Genomic DNA, 17,857 nt, shown 5'->3' on the forward strand with positions numbered 1-17,857 from the left:
CCTTTTCATAACCACCATATTTTTTAATCCTATCAATTGTGTAATAGTGATGTATTATTTATTTACAATGGCAACAATCTTTATTTTCTGATGTGACACTTGTCATGGAAGTACTTTTTTATATAAATACAGTTCTTGTAGAAGCCTCTTTTAGATTTCAAATCATCCCTATCTATCTGTCTATTTGTTTGCCTATATAGCTGTCTCCTAAGTGACATAAAGGACACTGATTTATTTGGCTGTATTAATTAGTAGCCCTCAGAAAGTTTTTCTTTTAATATTAAATATATTTTTAACTTATCCTTGAGTAGTTGTACCAAGGGGTTTCAATTCACCCTATCAGTTTGTGAGCACAATGCCTGTTCATCAAAGTCACTCCTTCCTTGCTCTCCCCATCTCTCCCAGCTCTGCCCATCGCAAAGTTTATCTGGTTCTAGCTTCCTACTTGTTCACTGAACATCAGTAGTGTTTTTCCCCACCCTTCCTCCCCCCTATCCATCCTCCCTCCCCTTCCCCAGGACCTCATCTCTCAGAAAGTTCTTTCAACAATTATTTTACCACTTGTGTATGTGGCACGAATATTCACAACCTAATAGGCCTGAATAGGGAAATGCAATGGTGTCCTCATGGAACAGTCCTGTGGGGCTTCTAGAACATGGAGCAAGCGTCTGTCTCCTAAATCTGAAGATTTGCTGGGAACATCCTAACAAGTGGGGGGGTCCTAGCTGTCATCAGCCATATCGTCTTAAACCCAGGCAGTGTTGATGGACAGAACAGTTTTCACGACACAACATGGTAAGTCTGTTACCTGTGTGGCTCGAATGTAATATGTAGTCTGGCTGGCTGTGGATGGCTCCTCCCAGACAATGCTTTCCAGGTGACCTCTTTCAAGATGAAGGAGTGAGAAAAAAAAGCATATGAGCAACATAGAAAAGAGGAGAAAGCAGTATTATGCCAATAAAACAACCCACAATGAGCTTAGTGCCTGTGGTCTGTATGCCTAGCTACTCAGGAGGCTGAGAGCTGAGGTTTGAAGTTCCAAAACGTCCTGGACTAGAAAAGTCTGTGTGATTCTTACCTCCAGTTTGAAGCACCACCCTAAAACAGACTGAAGTGGAGGAGCTGTGGCCTTAGTGTTAGAGCTGTAGCCTTGAGTAACAAAGTTCCAAGACAGTATCCAGGCCCTGAGTTCAAGCTTCAGGACTGGTGCATATGAGCATTCATGAACATACACACACACACACACACACACACACACACACACACACACACACACACACTACAATGCGCACGTGAGATTTCAGAGTACAATAAAAGCTGTTGAAGTACCAAAGCAAAACCCCTTTGTACAACCCACACATATGGATTAAAAACATTCTTTTCTTCCTTATTCACACTAGTTTATTGGTATTAGTACAATTAACTTACAACATATGTTATAATGGCAATTTAAAACCCAATTAGATGAATATGCACATAATTGATGACATAAACAATCATATACATTTACATTCTGATAAGTGGTAATTGCTTGTGGTCTCAGAAGCATAAAATACTGGTAGATTGCTATTCTAGAAATTACCTAATAATATCTGTGGATTCAAAAACCTTCTATGCACAGAGAAGAGAATGTGCATGTGCTCTGTATTCAGTGGGCTGGTAGAGGAGGAGAATTGAGAAGTTGCTGTGATGATCAGAGAATGAGGGTGAAGAAGGCCCATTGTAAAAATTTCTTTTTCCATATCCTTAATATTTCCTTCACATGGGTAAATTCTGTCCATTTGTGGGTTGTGGGCGATTTCTTGTGTCACTATTTATCATTGTGTGGATATCACTTGGGTCCTGTGACAATCTAAGTGTAGAAGAAATGAAAATGTCGGCTATGTAATAAGAAGTTAAGATCATGGTAGGCATGGTGACAGAACCCTATCATCCTAGATACTCAAAAGTTAGAGGATAGTCGCTCAAAGTTAGCCTAGAAGCATAAGACTCTACCTGGAAAAAGAAGAAGGTGGAGGGGCCTTGGCTTAGTTTGTAGACCACTTTTTCTATCAAGTGTAAGATATTGATATGAGCCTGAGTGCCACCTTTTCCAGGATAACTCAGACCAGCTTGTCAACCATATAACAATCCTAACATATAGATCTAGACAAAACCAAATAGAAACAAACAAGACATTCAAAACTGTTGAAGAACAATAAGAGAGTGTGTTGGCAACAACTTCAGGAATGGAAGCCCACGGAACATAAGGATGTTGGTTAACACCAAAATTCACTGCAAAAATAAGTCACTGAAGTTGGGTGTCAGCGGCTCACATCTGCCATCTTAGTTACCCAGGAGGCTGAGATCTGAGAATCAGGGTCAAAGCCAGCCCCAGCTGGAGTCTGTGAGACTCATTCCTAATTAAGTACCCAAAAGCTGGAAATACAGCTGAGGTTCCAGAGATAGAATACTAGAGCACAAAAGTTCAGGAACAGGGCACAGCCACTGAGTTCAAGGCCCTTCACACACACACACACACACACACACACACACACACACACACACACACACACACACACTTAGAATTCCTCTAAGTACTAGCCTTATGAATAATGGGCTAGGCATTTGGCCTAGTGGTAGAGTGCTTGTCTAGCATGTACAAAGATCTGGGTTTGATTCCTCTGTACCACATGCATAGAAAAGCCACAAGTGGGGCTGTGGCTCATGTGATAGGGCACTAGTCTTGAGGAAAATGCCCACGGACAGTGCTCAGGTCCTGACTTCAAGCCCCAGGACTGGCAAAGATAGAAAGAATGAAAGAACGAAAGAAAGAACGAAAGAAAGAACGAAAGAAAGAAAGAAAGAAAGAAAGAAAGAAAGAAAGAAAGAAAGAAAGAAAGAAAGAAAGAAATCCATTGAGGGTAGATTTTCTTATGGACACTAAGTGGAAACAAACAATACATCTTTTTTTGCCACCCCCCCAACCCCGCCCGGTCAAACAATACGTCTTAAATCATATATGCCAACAAAGTATTTAGTGAACATACCTGAAAAATAAAGTCTAATCAATACCTGGTGTCCAATATATCTTTTGTGGGTGGTTAATGATTGCATAATTGGACACAGAGAAGCTGACCCACAGGCTGATTCTTGGGAAAGAGTGGGGGAAAGCTAGAGACTTTCCAGAAACGAACTCTATGGGGAAAGATGTTCTGCGCTCTAGAAAATGAGAGAAAGAAAGGAAATCAGAGGTTGGCAAATCATAAGCTTAGTAAGAATGAGAAGTTCCTTGAAGTCCTGGGACCTCACCAGCAGATGTGGGCATCTGCCCTTTCCAATCTCATTATTCCAAGGGTTTGCCTGGTACTTAGTTTTCTTGTTACCTCACTCTTGTCATGAATTTATATTCCATCTTTCTTTACCAGGACACCCCCCGTTCTGTCTTTTGGTTATCACCAAAGCTTTCCCTTGTCCCCAATTTCTCCTCAGAAGATCGGCTACAGTTTTCATGAAGACTGGAATCAGAGAAGGGAGTCAGAAACGCATGTAAAGTTTCTTGCATCTCCATAGGTGAATTATAATCAGATCTCTTCATTAACTAAATTGTCCTGTTGTCTTTCTGGTAGTCTCCAAACGGTTTTGTTCCCATGAGGTAACATGTAGATTACAGAATGGAAAAGGAATGGTAGGCCCAAATACCACAGAGGCCTTCTCCTGTGAAATAAGAAATTCTCCCCTCCCAACCCCAATGCCCCCACCCTGATTCCAGTTGTCTTACAAGGACAGCCAATCACAGCACAAAAGCAGAGACTCCAGTAAGCGATTTTATATCTGATATTGGGAAAAACAACATGCCCCCCAGCCGTGAAAAACGTTGGAGAACCTATATTTTTAGTTCTTCTTAGTTTATTTTTCTTTTTGCTATTCTGCTTAGTCTTAGATATATAGTGTAAAGTGAGACCTAGGCCAGTTTTAGTTGTGTCCATACTTAATTCTGGATATATATATATATTTTTTTTTTACCAGTTCTGGGCCTTGAACTCAGGGCCTGAGCACTTTCCTTGGGCTTTCTCAAGGACAGAGTTCCACTACTTGAGTCACAGTACCACTTCCAGTTTTTTTCTATGTATGTGGTACTGAGGAATCTAACCTGGGTCTCAGTGCATGCTAGGCAAGCACTCCACCACTAGGCCAAACTCCTGGCCTCTGGTTATATATTTTATTGCACAAATTTCTATTATTATTATTATTATTATTATTATTATTATTATTACTAGTCCTGGGGCATGAACTCAGAGCCTGAGTGCTGTCCTTGGGCTTTCTCAAGGCTAGAGCTCTACCACTTGAATCACAGCCCCACTTCCAGCTTTTACTATGTATGTGATATTGAGGAATTGAACCTGGGTCTTTGTGCCTGCTAGGCAAACACTCCACCACTAGGCCAAACTCCCGGCACTTATTATTATTTTTTATTGTTGGGGTAATATATAGAGGTGTTACAGTTACATTTACCAGATAGTAGGTGCATTACTTCTCACACAGTGATATCCCTTCTCATGTTTTTGTCCACATTTTCCTCCCCCACCTCCATCCAATCACTTATTTCCCCCTTCCCTTTCCTATTTCAAATAAACTAATAAACATATATACAATATCCCAGGTAACAAAGTCAGATATAGTAATAATATGACATTAACCGAAGGGCAACGAAAGAGAAGAGAATAAAAGTACATTAAGAACAACAATCACATAAGATAAAGCTCTTGTTTCCATATCCTAGAGTTCCTTTCATTTAGCTTCATCCTATATGACATTATGTACCTAGGTTTTGAGCTTTTGTAATTCTCTGCTAGGAGAGTCCTAGGTGTGTGTTGATTATTACAAATGAGGGAAACCATTGAGCCTATGTTCCTTTGGGTCTAGCTTACTTCACTTAAAATGATTTTTTTCCAAGTCTTTCCATTTTCTTCTGAATGGGGAGATGTCATTCTTTCTGATGGCAGCATAGAATTCCATTGTGTAGAAGTACCACATCTTAATCATCTACTGAGAGACATCTGGTTTGGTTCCATGTCTTTGCTATGGTAAATAATGCTGCAAAATACTGGCTTTAATATGTCCTTGTTTCTGGATGAGTGGGTAAATGCCAAGGAGTGGAATGGCTAGGTCACATGGGAGCTCTATGTTTAGTCTTTTAAGGAACCACCGTATTGCTTTCCACAGTGGTTGAATGAGCTTACACTCCCACCAGAAGTGTAGTTATTGCTCAATTTTCTATCTACTTTTCTTTATTTTCTTCTATTTTATTACATATTTCTTTTATGGCCAGAGATGTTGAGCATTTTTTCATGTGTCCATTGGCCATTCTTATTTCCTTTTAGAGCAGTCTCTCTTTAAGTCTTTAGGCTACCTTTTAATGGGATGGTTGTTTCTTTGAGAACTTGTCTTTGAGATATTTAAGTTTTTGAACTAAAGGCATATTTTAGCTATGGGCTATATCTGTTGTATGGCTAAGTGAAGATCTTCTCTTGCTCTGTGTGTTTTCTCTTTAACTTGCTAGCTATGTCCTCTGCCATATAGAAGCACTGAAGTTTAATGAAATCACATTTGTCCAAACATTCTTTAATTTGTTGTATTTCTGGACCTTTATTAAGAAAGTTTTGATCTGAGCCAAGGATCCCTAGTTTATCTCCTATTCCTTCCTGTAGAGTTTTCAGAGTGTTTGCTTTTACCTCGAGGTCTTTGATCCATGTGGAATTTATTCTGCTGTAGGGTCAATATAAGGATCCAGTTTTAGTTTTCTACAGATGCTTTAAGCAATTCTGTCAGCACCATTTGTTGAGGAGGCTTTCTTCCATTCTATTTCTCTTTTTTTGGTCTTCTTATTGAATATTCGGTGACCATAGTTCTGTGGGTTGATTTCTGGGTCTTCAGTTCTAGTCCATTGGTCTTAAGGCTTGTTCTTGTGCCAGTACCAAGCTGTTTTTCTTTTTCGTCCACGGGGCTTGAACTCTGGGCCTGGGGGATGTCCCTGAGCTCTTCAGATCAAGGATAGCACTCTACCTCTTGAGTCTCAGCACCACTTCCAGTTTTCTGGTGCTTCATTGGAGATAAGAGTCTCATGGACTTACGACTTCCATGCCCAGGCTGGCTTTGAATTGCAATCCTCAGATCTCAGCCTCCTGAGTAGCTAGATTAGAGCCATGAGCCTCCAGTTCTCAGCTCCAAGCTGTTATTTTATTGCTATAGCTCTGTAATAGACTCTGAAGCGTGGTATTGATATTTCTCCAGCGCTGTTATTCCTGCTAAGGATTGTTTTTGCTATTTGGGGTCTTTTATTATTCCATATGAATTTTTGGATTGTTTATTCTATGTCATTAAAGAATGACATTGGGATATTGATGGGCATTGCTTTGAATTTGTAGATAGCCCTTGGCAGGATTGCTATTTTCACTATGTTAGTTCTTCCAATCCAGGAGCATGGGGGGGTTTCCACTTCCTTAATTCAGCTTTAATTTCCTTTTTCAGGTTTTTAAAATTTTGATCTTAGAAGTCCTTTACTTCTTTGGCTAAGTTAATTCTTATTTTTTTGAGGCTACTGCAAAAGCAGTTGCTTTCCTGATTTCTGCCTTGCTCTTCTCATTGTTGGAGGAATATCCAGGAAAATCATTGATTTTTTTGCCAGTTGTGGGGTATGAACTCAGGGCTTGCGCACTGTCCTTGGGTTTTCCTCAAAGCAAGCACTCTACCACTTGAGCCACAGCACCACTTCTGCCTTTTTCTATGTATGTGGTTTCCAGGAACTGAACCTGGGTCTTTGTGCAAGCACTCTACCACTAGGCCAGACTCCTGGACCAGCCACTGACATTTTGAGGGTTAATTTTATACCCTGCTGCTTTACTAAAGTTTTACATCAGCTCAAGTAACTTGGGAGTGGAGTCCATAGGGTTCTTTAAATACAGAATCATGTCAACTGCAAAGAAGTAAAGTTTCACTTCCTCTTTCCCTATTTGGGTCCTCTTTATGTTTGCTTCTTGCCTTATTGCTCTAGCTAGAAATCCTAATTACAATATTGAAGAGGAATGACGCATTTCATTGACACGTTTTTATATAAAATTTGCATTTGACAGAAGTCACTGGTGAGAGTTAAATAATACATAATTTAACAATATGATTAAGTTACATTCTGCTTTTAGTAATTGCTTATCTTCACATTTGATAAATGGAGGTTTCAGCTTAACACCTCCCTGTAGATGTACATTGCATGTTAAGACAAGTCAGATCTCCCATCACTCTCCCTTTCCTCTTACTCCTTCTCCCATCAGACATATGAAGAACCACACTTCATTTTTTTTCACATATGGACCTTCAGTATTATGCCTATATTCTCTCATAGCTCCCTCTTCCCATTCATTTCAGGCTCTTCTACCAGCCTCCCATTCAAGAGTCTGGTTTTCTAGGTATTTCTTTGGTTAAAATTTCTGGGAGCTGTTCTAAGGCCTTACAATACCCCCACTGCATTCCTGCATCTTCCATTCTGAACCATACATTTCATCCTCTCATCTATGTATAGAACACACAAGCTTTTCTTATCAGAGGAAGAGCCTCAAATCTATTCTTTTGGACATTCTTTCCACTTTAGTGAGTCCATAGAGATTTGTATGCCTAGAAACAATCTGTAAAATTGTGAGCTCTGGGAATTAAGCATCTAAGATCAAAGGAAAGCCGATTATCAGCCTGTCGTCTAATATCTCCAATGTTATATTATTCTACAGCTGGAATTTCTCCTGTGTCAACCTACGTAAGATTGATTGTGAGGAGTGGGGCTGAGATTTTATTAAACTTCAGGCACGCAGGATCTTCTGATCTGTACTTCATGACCATGACCCAACAGAGAAGCAGTTCAACCCAGTAAGTAGAGAGTGATATCACAGTAAATATGCAAGCATGCTTTGTATAACTTTCCTGGTGATCCAGAGATTTCATTCCTATAGAAAAACACAGTTCTATGTCCTGTGTCCTTAACTAGAGAGGAGAACAACTATTTCTACATAACAAGGACAAGCCAACAGTTGTAATATGCAACTGGAGGAGGATGAGGAATAGCAGTAATGAGAACTTTCTCTGGACTTTTGTTCTGCTGAAGGTTACAGAAATCTGTCTTCAAAGCTTTCTAATGTGTTTTGTTTTTCCTGTAGTTGAAAATGTTTCCTAATAGAATATGATTGAACACACTATTCTTTCTTTTTTCTTTTTGTCGGTCGTGAGGCTTGAACTCTGGGCCTGGGTGCTGTCCCTGAGCTCTTCAGCTCAAGGCTACTGCTCTTAAGCCACAGTGTCACTTCTGGGTTTTTTTTAGTGGCTAACTGGAGGTAAGAGTCTCAGGGACGTTCAAGCCTAGGCTGCCTTTGAACCGTGATCCTCAGATCTCAACCTTCTGAGTAGCTAGGATCACAGGTGGGAGCCACTCTGCCCAGCTTGAACACACTACTCTTTTAGAAGCTGGGGTAGATGGTAAGGTTAAAAAAAGAAAACTGTGAAGCCATATTTCTGTTTGTCTATTGACACAGAATATCAAATTTTGGAAAGTGGGATTTGTTAAAGACTTTGATAGGCACACAGTGGAAACCAGAGCATCTGTCTCACTTCTCTCTGACATCCAAGAAGAGGATGCTGATTTCTTCTTTGGGAGATTCCTAATTGGTCACAAAACAGAAAAGCAGGAGTCATGGCTTGAAATCAGTACAGGAAGTGCAAGGTTCGATCGATGGCAAAACAGGAAGGACTAAATGTCAACCACCATTGCTCATATCAACATACTCCTAAATTCCTGAAATTGGTTCAGGGAAAACTAGATATAACATCAGGTATTGATTTAGTCACGTGTAGAAAAATGCAATGAGTTAAAAATGTATACTTTATTCCCAGTGCTGGTGGCTTACCCCTGCAATCCTAGCTACTGAAGAGGCTGAGAGAGGTTTTGAGGATTCAAGTTCAAAGCCAGCCCAGCTAGCAGAACCCCAGAGGCTCTTATCTCGATTTAGTCACTTGAAAGTCAAAAGTAGAGCTGTGCATCAGATTGGCTTAGAGCCAATCTAAGGCAATGTTGATTATATGTCTACAAAGAAATAAAGACCTGAATGTTTGTGGGAAAACATTGTTTTCATTTCTCAATTAAACAACAGATATTGAACTCCCAAAAAAGGTAGAGCTGTGGCTCAAGTGGAAGAGCACTACTTTGGGCAGGAAGGAAAGATTCAAATTCTAGGACTCACTGTCTCTGTCTCTGTCTCTCTGTTTCTCTCTATGTCTCTCTCTTTTACACACACACACACACACACACACACACACAGAATATCAAGATGGAAATTAGTAAATGAAAGAATGAGGAAGAAATTTCCTGGGAGATAACAGGTGCTGTACAATATTTTCTAGAACTGATTTGTTTGTATGAAATTAATGTTTGATAATTCAGTTGTGTATATTTTATGAAGTGTTTTAAGTAGCATATCTCTAGAAATTTCACTATTCATGACTTTAGTATTTCTTTATGATAAAATAAAGTTTGTAGGAATGTTTCTTTCTTTCTTTTTGTTGGTTGGGAGACTTGAACTCTGGGCCTGGGCACTGTCTCTGAGCTCTTCAGCTTAAAGCTATAGCCCTACCCCTGAGTAACAGTGCCACTTCTGGTTTTCTGGTGGTTAATTGGAGATAAGAGTCTCATGGACTTTAGCACCTGGGCTCTCTTTGAACCATGATTCTAAGATCTCAGCCTCCTGAGTAGCTAGGATTACAGGTGTGAGCCACCATGTCCAGAAAGAATGTTTCTTTATAGAATGTATGAGAATGAATCTCACAAAGAAAGAAGACCACCGTGGAATATCTTGTAATGATCTTACAAGAATATGCTGTATTTTCTGTGATAAGAAAGCACTTCCTGTAATGTTCTAACGTAGTTGAGTATCTAAAATGCATTTACAAAAGGGGTATATGAGAAAGAAGAAATCCAGGATGACTGGGTAGATGACAACTGAAACTATTATTGATGGACTCAAAAGAGTCCTCAGCTAAAACACTTGAATTCAAAATTATTGCTGAATTCTGAGTTCTTCAGTAGTTATTGCTCTCTTTTTTACATCAAAGGTGTCCAATAAATATAGGGCTGTGTAATCTAACACACATCTCAGAAATTTATCTCCTGGGACTCTCAGATGACCTTGAGCTACAACCTATGCTCTTTGGGCTGTTCCTATCCATGTACCTGATCACTGTGCTTGGAAATCTGCTCATCATCCTGGCCGTCACCTCTGACCCCCACCTTCACACCCCCATGTACTTCTTCCTCTCCATCTTGTCTTATGTTGACATTGGCTTCACCTCTACCACGGTCCCCAAGATGCTGGTGGACATCCAGACTCACAGCAGAGCCATCTCCTATGCGGGCTGCCTCACCCAGATGTCTGTTTTTCTCATTTTTGGCAGTATGGAAGTTTTGCTTCTTACTTTGATGGCCTATGACCACTTTGTGGCCATCTATCACCCCCTGAATTACCTACTCATCATGAACCCTCGTCTCTGTGTCTCGTTGGTTCTGATATCATTTGTAGCCAGCATCTTGGAATCTCAACTTCATGTGTTGATGGCATTACAGATCACCACTTTCAGAGAGGTGAAAATCCCGAATTTCTTCTGTGACCCTTCTCAAGTCCTGGATCTTGCCTGTGTTCACAGCTTCACAGATAACATCATTAAATATTTTATAGGTACATTATTTGGTTTCTTTCCCACCTTAGGGACTCTTTTCTCTTATTATAAAATTACTACCTCACTACTGAGAATTCCAACATCAGGAGGGAAGTACAAACCCTTCTCCACCTGTGGCTCTCACCTGTCTGTGGTCTGCTTATTCTTTAGGACAGGAATTGGAGTCTACATTGGATCCGCTGTGTCACATTCTCCCAGGAATAATGCAGTGCCCTCAGCAATGTACACAGTGGTCACTCCTCGTCTGAATCCCTTCATCTACAGCTTGAGGAACAGGGACATTAAAAGAGCCCTGAGGAGACTCTACAAGGCAGCAAGCTGGTGACAAGATAGGTCACATTTGGTTATGTTGTTGGTTTTCTTGTTGTTCATTTGTGTGCGTGTGTGTGTGTGTGTGTGTGTGTGTGTGTTGTTCCTGGGACTTGTTCTCAGCACCTAAGCACTGTTCCTGAGCTTTTATGCTCGTGGTTGTCCCTCTAACACTGGAACTGTTCCTCCACTTTCTAAACTTTGGTGATTAATTGGTGATAAAAGTCTCACAGATTTTCCTATTTTTTTCTTTTTTTTATTGTAATTAGTAAAAGCGTTACATGATATTTGCCAGATAGAAGGTGCATTAATTCACATACATTGATACCCTTTCACATGTCTTGGTACCCATTTCCCTCCGCCCCACACACCCAGATTTTCCTATTGATGCTGGATTTCAGCTGGGATCCTCAGATCTCAGCCTCTTGAGTGAGAAATAATACACGTGTAAAGCATCACCTGCAGTGTCTTTTTTGAAAAGCGAATCTATCTGTGCATGCAGACCTCTGAATTCAGCCAGACAGTAAAAATCATGCTTTGGTTGTAATTGCTGATCATGTTCACTCCTTAAGGACATCGTTCAATGATGCATTTATTTGATATGTATAAATGTTCTATTTTAATGTACATTCCTTTATACACATTATGAAAGGTATGAAAGGTATAGAAATTTCAGATAGAAAATTTCCTGAGATGAAGGGTAATAAACATACCATGTTGTAATAGTATACCATACCGTATTATAATAGTAACTAATATCTAATTAAAATTTAAATGGGTCAAAATGTTAGTTATTTTTCTCTGTGTACTTTACCAGAATAAAAATGGTTCATGAAAAGAGATGGGTGCTTTTTTCTTTATTGCGATTAATTATACACACAATCATTTTTACACGTATAAGGATCATCATTATGATTTCCAAAGCTTGTGTTAACAAAATGATAGAAAGAGATCAAGCTCCACATAGGAAAAAAGTTTAACTCTTGAACATTAATGATAAAGTTGTATCTTCTTGATTGGGTGATAGCAAGATAACTAGAAAGCCAAGAGAATGGGAAAAGATTTTACTATCTATACATTAGACAAGAATCTCATATCTAAAATATACTTAGAGCTAAAAAATTAATCCACCCCCAAAGAAATTCTTGAAAGGGCCAGGAGTTTGGCGTAGTGGTAGAGTGCTTGCCTAGCACGCACCAAGCTTGGGTTCAATTCCTTAGTACCACATACACAGAAAAAGCCAAGAAGTGATGCTGTGGTTCAAGTGGTGGAATGCTAGCCTTGAGCAAAAGAAAGAAGCTCAGGGACAGTGGCCAGGTCCTGAGTTCTAGTCCCAGGACTGGCAAAAAAATGAAAAGAAGTCCTTAAAAGAACAAAAACAAGCACCTGGTTAATAAGTGGGCTAAACATTTAAAGAGAGACTTCTCTGATGAAGAAATAAGAAGAGGCAATAGATACACAAATAAATGTTCTCCATTTTTGGCCATAAAACATTTGTCAATAAAAACCACATTGAGATTTTATCTCACTCCAGTTAGAATGGCCATTATCAAGAAAACAAATTATAACAGATATTGGTGGATGTGGCCAAAAGGGAAACATTACTACACTGTGGGAATGTAAAGTTGTTCAGCCATTTGAGAAAGCAATATGGAGATTCCTCAAAAGACTAAACATAGAACTTCCTTATGACCCAGCACTCTCATTCCTGGATATTTTACCCAAATGACTATAACCAGGCTGTACTAAAGCCACCAGCACAAACATGTTAAGGTTTACTATAGCCAAGATATAGAATCAATCCAGATGCCCCTCAGTGGATGAATGGATCAAGAAAATATGGTATATGTGTATATACACAATGGAATTCTATGCTTCAATTAGAAAGGATGACATTGCCCCATTTGTAAGGAAATGGAAAGACTAGGGAAAATTGTATTAAACAAAGTAAGCCAGACCAAAAGAAGCATAGGCTTCATGGTTTCTTTTTCTTTTTTTGTGGGTCATGGGGCTTGAACTCAGCCTAGGTGCTGTCCCTGAGCTCTTCAACTCAAGGCCATCACTCTATCCCTGAGCCTGGGCATTTTCACTGAGCTCTTCAGCTCAAGGCTACCACCCTACACTTGAGCCAAGCCACACCTCCCATTTTCTAGCGGTTAATTGGAGATAAGAGTCTCTGGTCCTTTTGTGCTCAGGCTGGCTTTGAACCTTGATCTTCAGATCTCAGTCTCCTGACTAGCTAGGATTACAGGTGTGAGCCACCATGCCTGGTGTTTTCCCTCATTTGTAATATCAGAATATGCCTGTAAATTTAGAAGTAAACACAATGGATAGGAAAAAACAAAAAAAATTATACTTGCACATGATTAATTAAATAGGACTCTAAACATCCACACAGTGGGAACAAATGAGGATATTCTTAGGAGAGAATTACAAGGGCTCAGTATTTAGGCGCATATAATCATATCATTTCATGTTTATCAAAATGAACTCCAAGAAACAGAAATGAAGTTTGTGTTTCTTTTTGCCAGTCCTGGGTCTCAAACTCAGAGCCTGAGCACTGTCCTTGTGCTTTCTCAAGGCTAGCACTCTGACACTTGAGCCTTGGCACCATTTTGGCTTTTTTCCTATGTATCTGGTCTTTGTTCATGCTAGGCAAGCATTCTACCACTAGGCCAAACTCCTAGCCAAAATGAAGTTTTTTTAATTTTTTACTTTTTGTGGGCTTTTTCCCCCCTCCTGTTTTTCCTCTTTTCTCACTGTTTTTGATTTCTATACTTTTATCTTGATTATAAGTTTATCTGCTTTGGGGAGGGAAAGGGGAAACACAGAGATGATGGGACAAAGTGTGAACTAATTCAGTAGTGATACTTGCTAGACACAATGTTGGAAATGAACTATAAAACTTGTGGTCAGAAGGGACAAAAACAGGAGAAAATGAGGAAAGAGATGACACTGTTCAGAAAGAAATGTACTCAATGCATAACTTATATAACTCCCCTGTACATTACCTCTGCAGTAAAAGCAAAATAAACCAGACCCAGAGGGAAAAATGTATACCCCAGGCAAAAACATGAGACCCTACCCGCTAAAAGCCACAGGACAGAGACATGGCTTTTCATGGCAGATCACTTGCTAAATAAGTACCAGGCTCGGAGTCCAATCTCTAGTACTGCAAGAAAAGCAAACACAAACCTCAGATCACAATCTTATTTACCACTCCTGAGAATACATGCAAAGGAATGTAACTTGGCATATAGATGCAGGCACACCCAAGTTTATCAAGGCCCTGTTCACAATAGTTAAGCTGTGAATTTGTGCAGGTGCCTATCAATGGGTATAAAAATTTTGGTACATATACACAATGCAGAACTACTGAGTTATAAGAAGGATACCATTATTTTGTGAATAGAATTAAAGACTATCTTGTTTAGTGAAACAAGGACAGATACCAAGATGCATTGTGTTCAACAGTAAGTGTGTAAAAATATGCTGGATTTTATTTATTATTATTATTATTATTATTATTATTATTATTATACCAGTCTTGGGGACTGAACTCAGGGTCTGAGCACTGCCCTTGGGCTTTCCTCAAGGCTAGTACTCTACCACTTGGGCCACAGCACCATTTTGCTATGTATGTGGTACTGAGGAATTGAACCTGGGTCTTCGTGCATGCTAGGCAAGCACTCTACCACTAGGCCAAACTCCAGGATTCTATTTTATTATTTTTGAGGTAGGGTCTGGTAGGTATCCAAGCTTTGAACTTTTCATTCTCCTGCATCGGTATTAGAAGTTCTGAGATTATAGGCATGAGTCACCTTGCCTTTGTGTGTACACTTTATTTTTCTTAAGATTCATGGGAATTAGAAAATATTGACAGGGGTGACACTGGTCAAGATGCATTGTATTTATAAGCTGTTTTGTTAAATGGCAACTCCTCTGCATAACTACTTAAAGATAAATTTGAGCAAAGAAAAAGGAAAATAAAGATTTATATCTTAAAGGTCAGAAGAAAGGAATCCAGGTGACATAGCCCCCTTGAGGAGTGAAAGGTCTCAAGCCTTACCAAAAATACTAGGTTTTTATTTTGTTCCTATTTCATCAACATTAACAAGTCCTCAGAGACAGAGATACCATGAGCTAATTTGCCTGATGATCAGTGTTCAGCCTTGAGCACTCAAACCTAGATGATTGTAAATAACCAGCTGGTGTTCTCCAGTTTTGAAGTTTACTGATTCAAGTCCAGTTGTCTTGCTTCATCTCTATCCAGACTTGAGGCTTGTGTCAGGAGTCCACACAGGATTCTGTTATTCTGTGGGTCCTGAGGACAGAGCTTTCCTCTCCATCACGCACTACTGATCCCGGAGGGGATGGGTGGTCATTCCTTTCTCATTCTCCCTGGTAATGGTGGTATAGTCTGGTGAGTGCTGTGGGTGAGCCTGACAGGCTGGATTTGGGTAGCATTAAGAACCTTACCATTAAGATGCAAAGGGAGCAGCTAGCTAAAAGCTGTGCCCCAAATGCAGAGTCTTCCACCCTCTTTCCCCCAGTGGCCCTCAATCCCCACTGGTGCCTGGATCATTTTCATTTGATATGAAATCATTTTCAATTTCCTCTCTGATTTCTTCATCGGCCCAGAGATCATGCAAAACTTTGTCATGCTATCTCCATGTGTCTGTATATTTCAATTAATTTCTCATGTTTTCTGCTTTAGGATCCTTGAAGATATAGAGAATTCTTTTCTTTCACTTTGGTATTTGTTAAGACTTGCTTTATGGCCTGAAATGTGATCTAACTTAAATAGAAAGTTCAATGGGTCACTGAGAAGGCCTGGTGACTCACCCCTACAATCTGAGCTACTCAGGAGGCTAATAGAGTACTGTGGAGGTATCTATTTGTTAAGCTTATTTTATCTATGGTGCTGTTTAACTCTTCGAGTTATCTTTGTGATTTTATTTTATTTAGTGGTCTATCCAATGATGAAAACACTGTGTTGAAGTCATTTATTTTTATTGTGTCTAGTTTTATTTTTCCGGTCCTGGGACTTGAATTCTGAGCATTCTGGACATTGTACTTTAGCTTTTGTACTCAAGGCTGGCACTCTACTACTTGAGTCAGATCTCCATTTTTGGCCTTTTGCTGGTTATTTGGAGATAAGAGTCTCATGGACTTTTCTGTCCAACTGGCTTGGAACAATGATACTCAGATGCCAGTCTCCTGCGTAGCTGGGATTACAGGTGGGAGTCACTTGATATTTTATTGTACTCAAAACTTTACCTGGATTGCTCAAATACACATCACTTGGGTATATCTCTAAAATAAATGGAGTACATGAAAGAACAAATGACGGACAATGGGATTTGTCAGAAATTAATATTTTGGACGAGATTTTCCTCTCCCTTGAGAACTTCCTGTTGGATTGATTTAATCTGAATATAGTTTTACTGTCACACTCTGGTAAACTTACATTTCTTTCTTTTGACACATTTTTTCATTTTCAAAAGGTGCCCAGGCAACATAGATGCCCACAACCTAACTCCAGTCACTGAGTTCCATCTCTTGGGCCTCTCAGATGACCCTGAACTACAATCTGTCCTCTTTGGGCTCTTCCTGTCCATGTACCTGATCACCGTGCTCGGAAATCTGCTCATCATCCTGGCTGTCACCTCTGACCCCCACCTCCACACCCCCATGTACTTCTTCCTCTCCATCCTCTCCTTGGCTGACATTGGCTTCACCTCCACCACGGTCCCCAAGATGCTGGTGGACACACGGAGTCACAGCAGAGTCATCTACTCTAATGGGTGCCTGACTCAAATGTCCTTTTATATGCTTTTTGGATGTCTGGACAGTCTGCTTCTGACCGTCATGGCTTATGACTGCTTTGTGGCCATCTGTCACCCCCTGCATTACAAGGTCATGATGGACCCTCGACGTTGTGGCTCACTGGTTGTGGTGTCTGTTGTCATCAGCCTGCTAGTGTCCCAGTTACATAACTCTATGGTCTTACAGCTCACTTTCTTCAGGAGTGTGGCCATTTCTCATTTCTTCTGTAATCCTTCCCAGCTCCTCAGCGTTGCCTGCTCTGACCCCTTCACCGATGACCTTGTCATGTATTTTGTGGGTGCCATGTCTGGTTTCCTCCCTATTTCGGGAGTCCTTTTTTCCTACTCTAGAATAGTTTCTTCCATACTCAGTGTGTCATCTCCAGGCGGGAGGTGGAAAGCTTTCTCCACCTGTGGGTCTCACCTGTGTGTGGTGTGCTTGTTTTATGGCAGAGGACTTGGGGTGTACCTCAGTTCGGCGGTGTCAGTGTCTCCAAGGATGGGGGCAGTGGCTTCTGTGGCATACACAGTGGTCACGCCCATGCTGAACCCCTTCATTTACAGCCTCAGGAACAGGGACATCAAACGAGCCATAGGGAGACTGCTGAGGAAAGTCTAATCTCAGTGGGATCAGAGTCTTCCTTCTGGAGAAAGCAGCAAGCCCACGTTGAGACTCAGAAAACAGCAACAACAAACATCTCCCGTTGCTGACCATGTCATTCATGTTTAAAAAATTGTTATTGTAAAGGTCATGTATGGAGAGGTTACAGTTAGGTAAGTCAGGTAATTAACAGCTTTGTTTTTGGACAACGTAAACCCTTCCCTTTCCTCCCCACCCTCCACAAGTTGTAGAGTTCATTTTCAGCATAGTGTGTAGTGAGTATCACTGCTGAATTAGTTCATCTTTTGTCTTACCATTTTAGTGCTTCCCGCTTACCCTTTGCAAACAGGTAAACTTATAAGCAAGACAAAAG

The 17,857-nt window shown here is 40.2% G+C and overlaps 2 protein-coding genes across 2 annotated transcripts; both read left to right on the plus strand.

The window, feature by feature from the left end:
• The first annotated feature begins 10,237 nt into the window (after positions 1-10,237).
• LOC150068155 (olfactory receptor 7E178-like) lies at positions 10,238-11,071 on the plus strand. The gene has a single exon (XM_090346285.1). The coding sequence runs from the start codon at positions 10,238-10,240 to the stop codon at positions 11,069-11,071; it is 834 nt and encodes a 277-aa protein (XP_090202411.1).
• A 4,391-nt stretch (positions 11,072-15,462) lies between these two features.
• LOC150068156 (olfactory receptor 7E178-like) lies at positions 15,463-17,502 on the plus strand. The gene is made up of 2 exons (XM_090346412.1): positions 15,463-15,468; positions 16,498-17,502. The coding sequence occupies exons 1-2, from the start codon at positions 15,463-15,465 to the stop codon at positions 17,500-17,502; spliced, it is 1,011 nt and encodes a 336-aa protein (XP_090202538.1).
• Positions 17,503-17,857: the final 355 nt, after the last annotated feature.

The sequence above is a fragment of the Megascapheus bottae genome, chromosome 1, assembly GCF_031878675.1.
Source record: "Megascapheus bottae isolate mThoBot1 chromosome 1, mThoBot2.hap1, whole genome shotgun sequence".
Taxonomy (NCBI): Eukaryota; Metazoa; Chordata; class Mammalia; order Rodentia; family Geomyidae; genus Megascapheus; species Megascapheus bottae.

Excerpts from the sequence above, each read along its gene's own strand:
- LOC150068155 (XM_090346285.1), top strand. The coding sequence starts at position 10,238 with ATGTACCTGATCACTGTGCTTGGAAATCTGCTCATCATCCTGGCCGTC.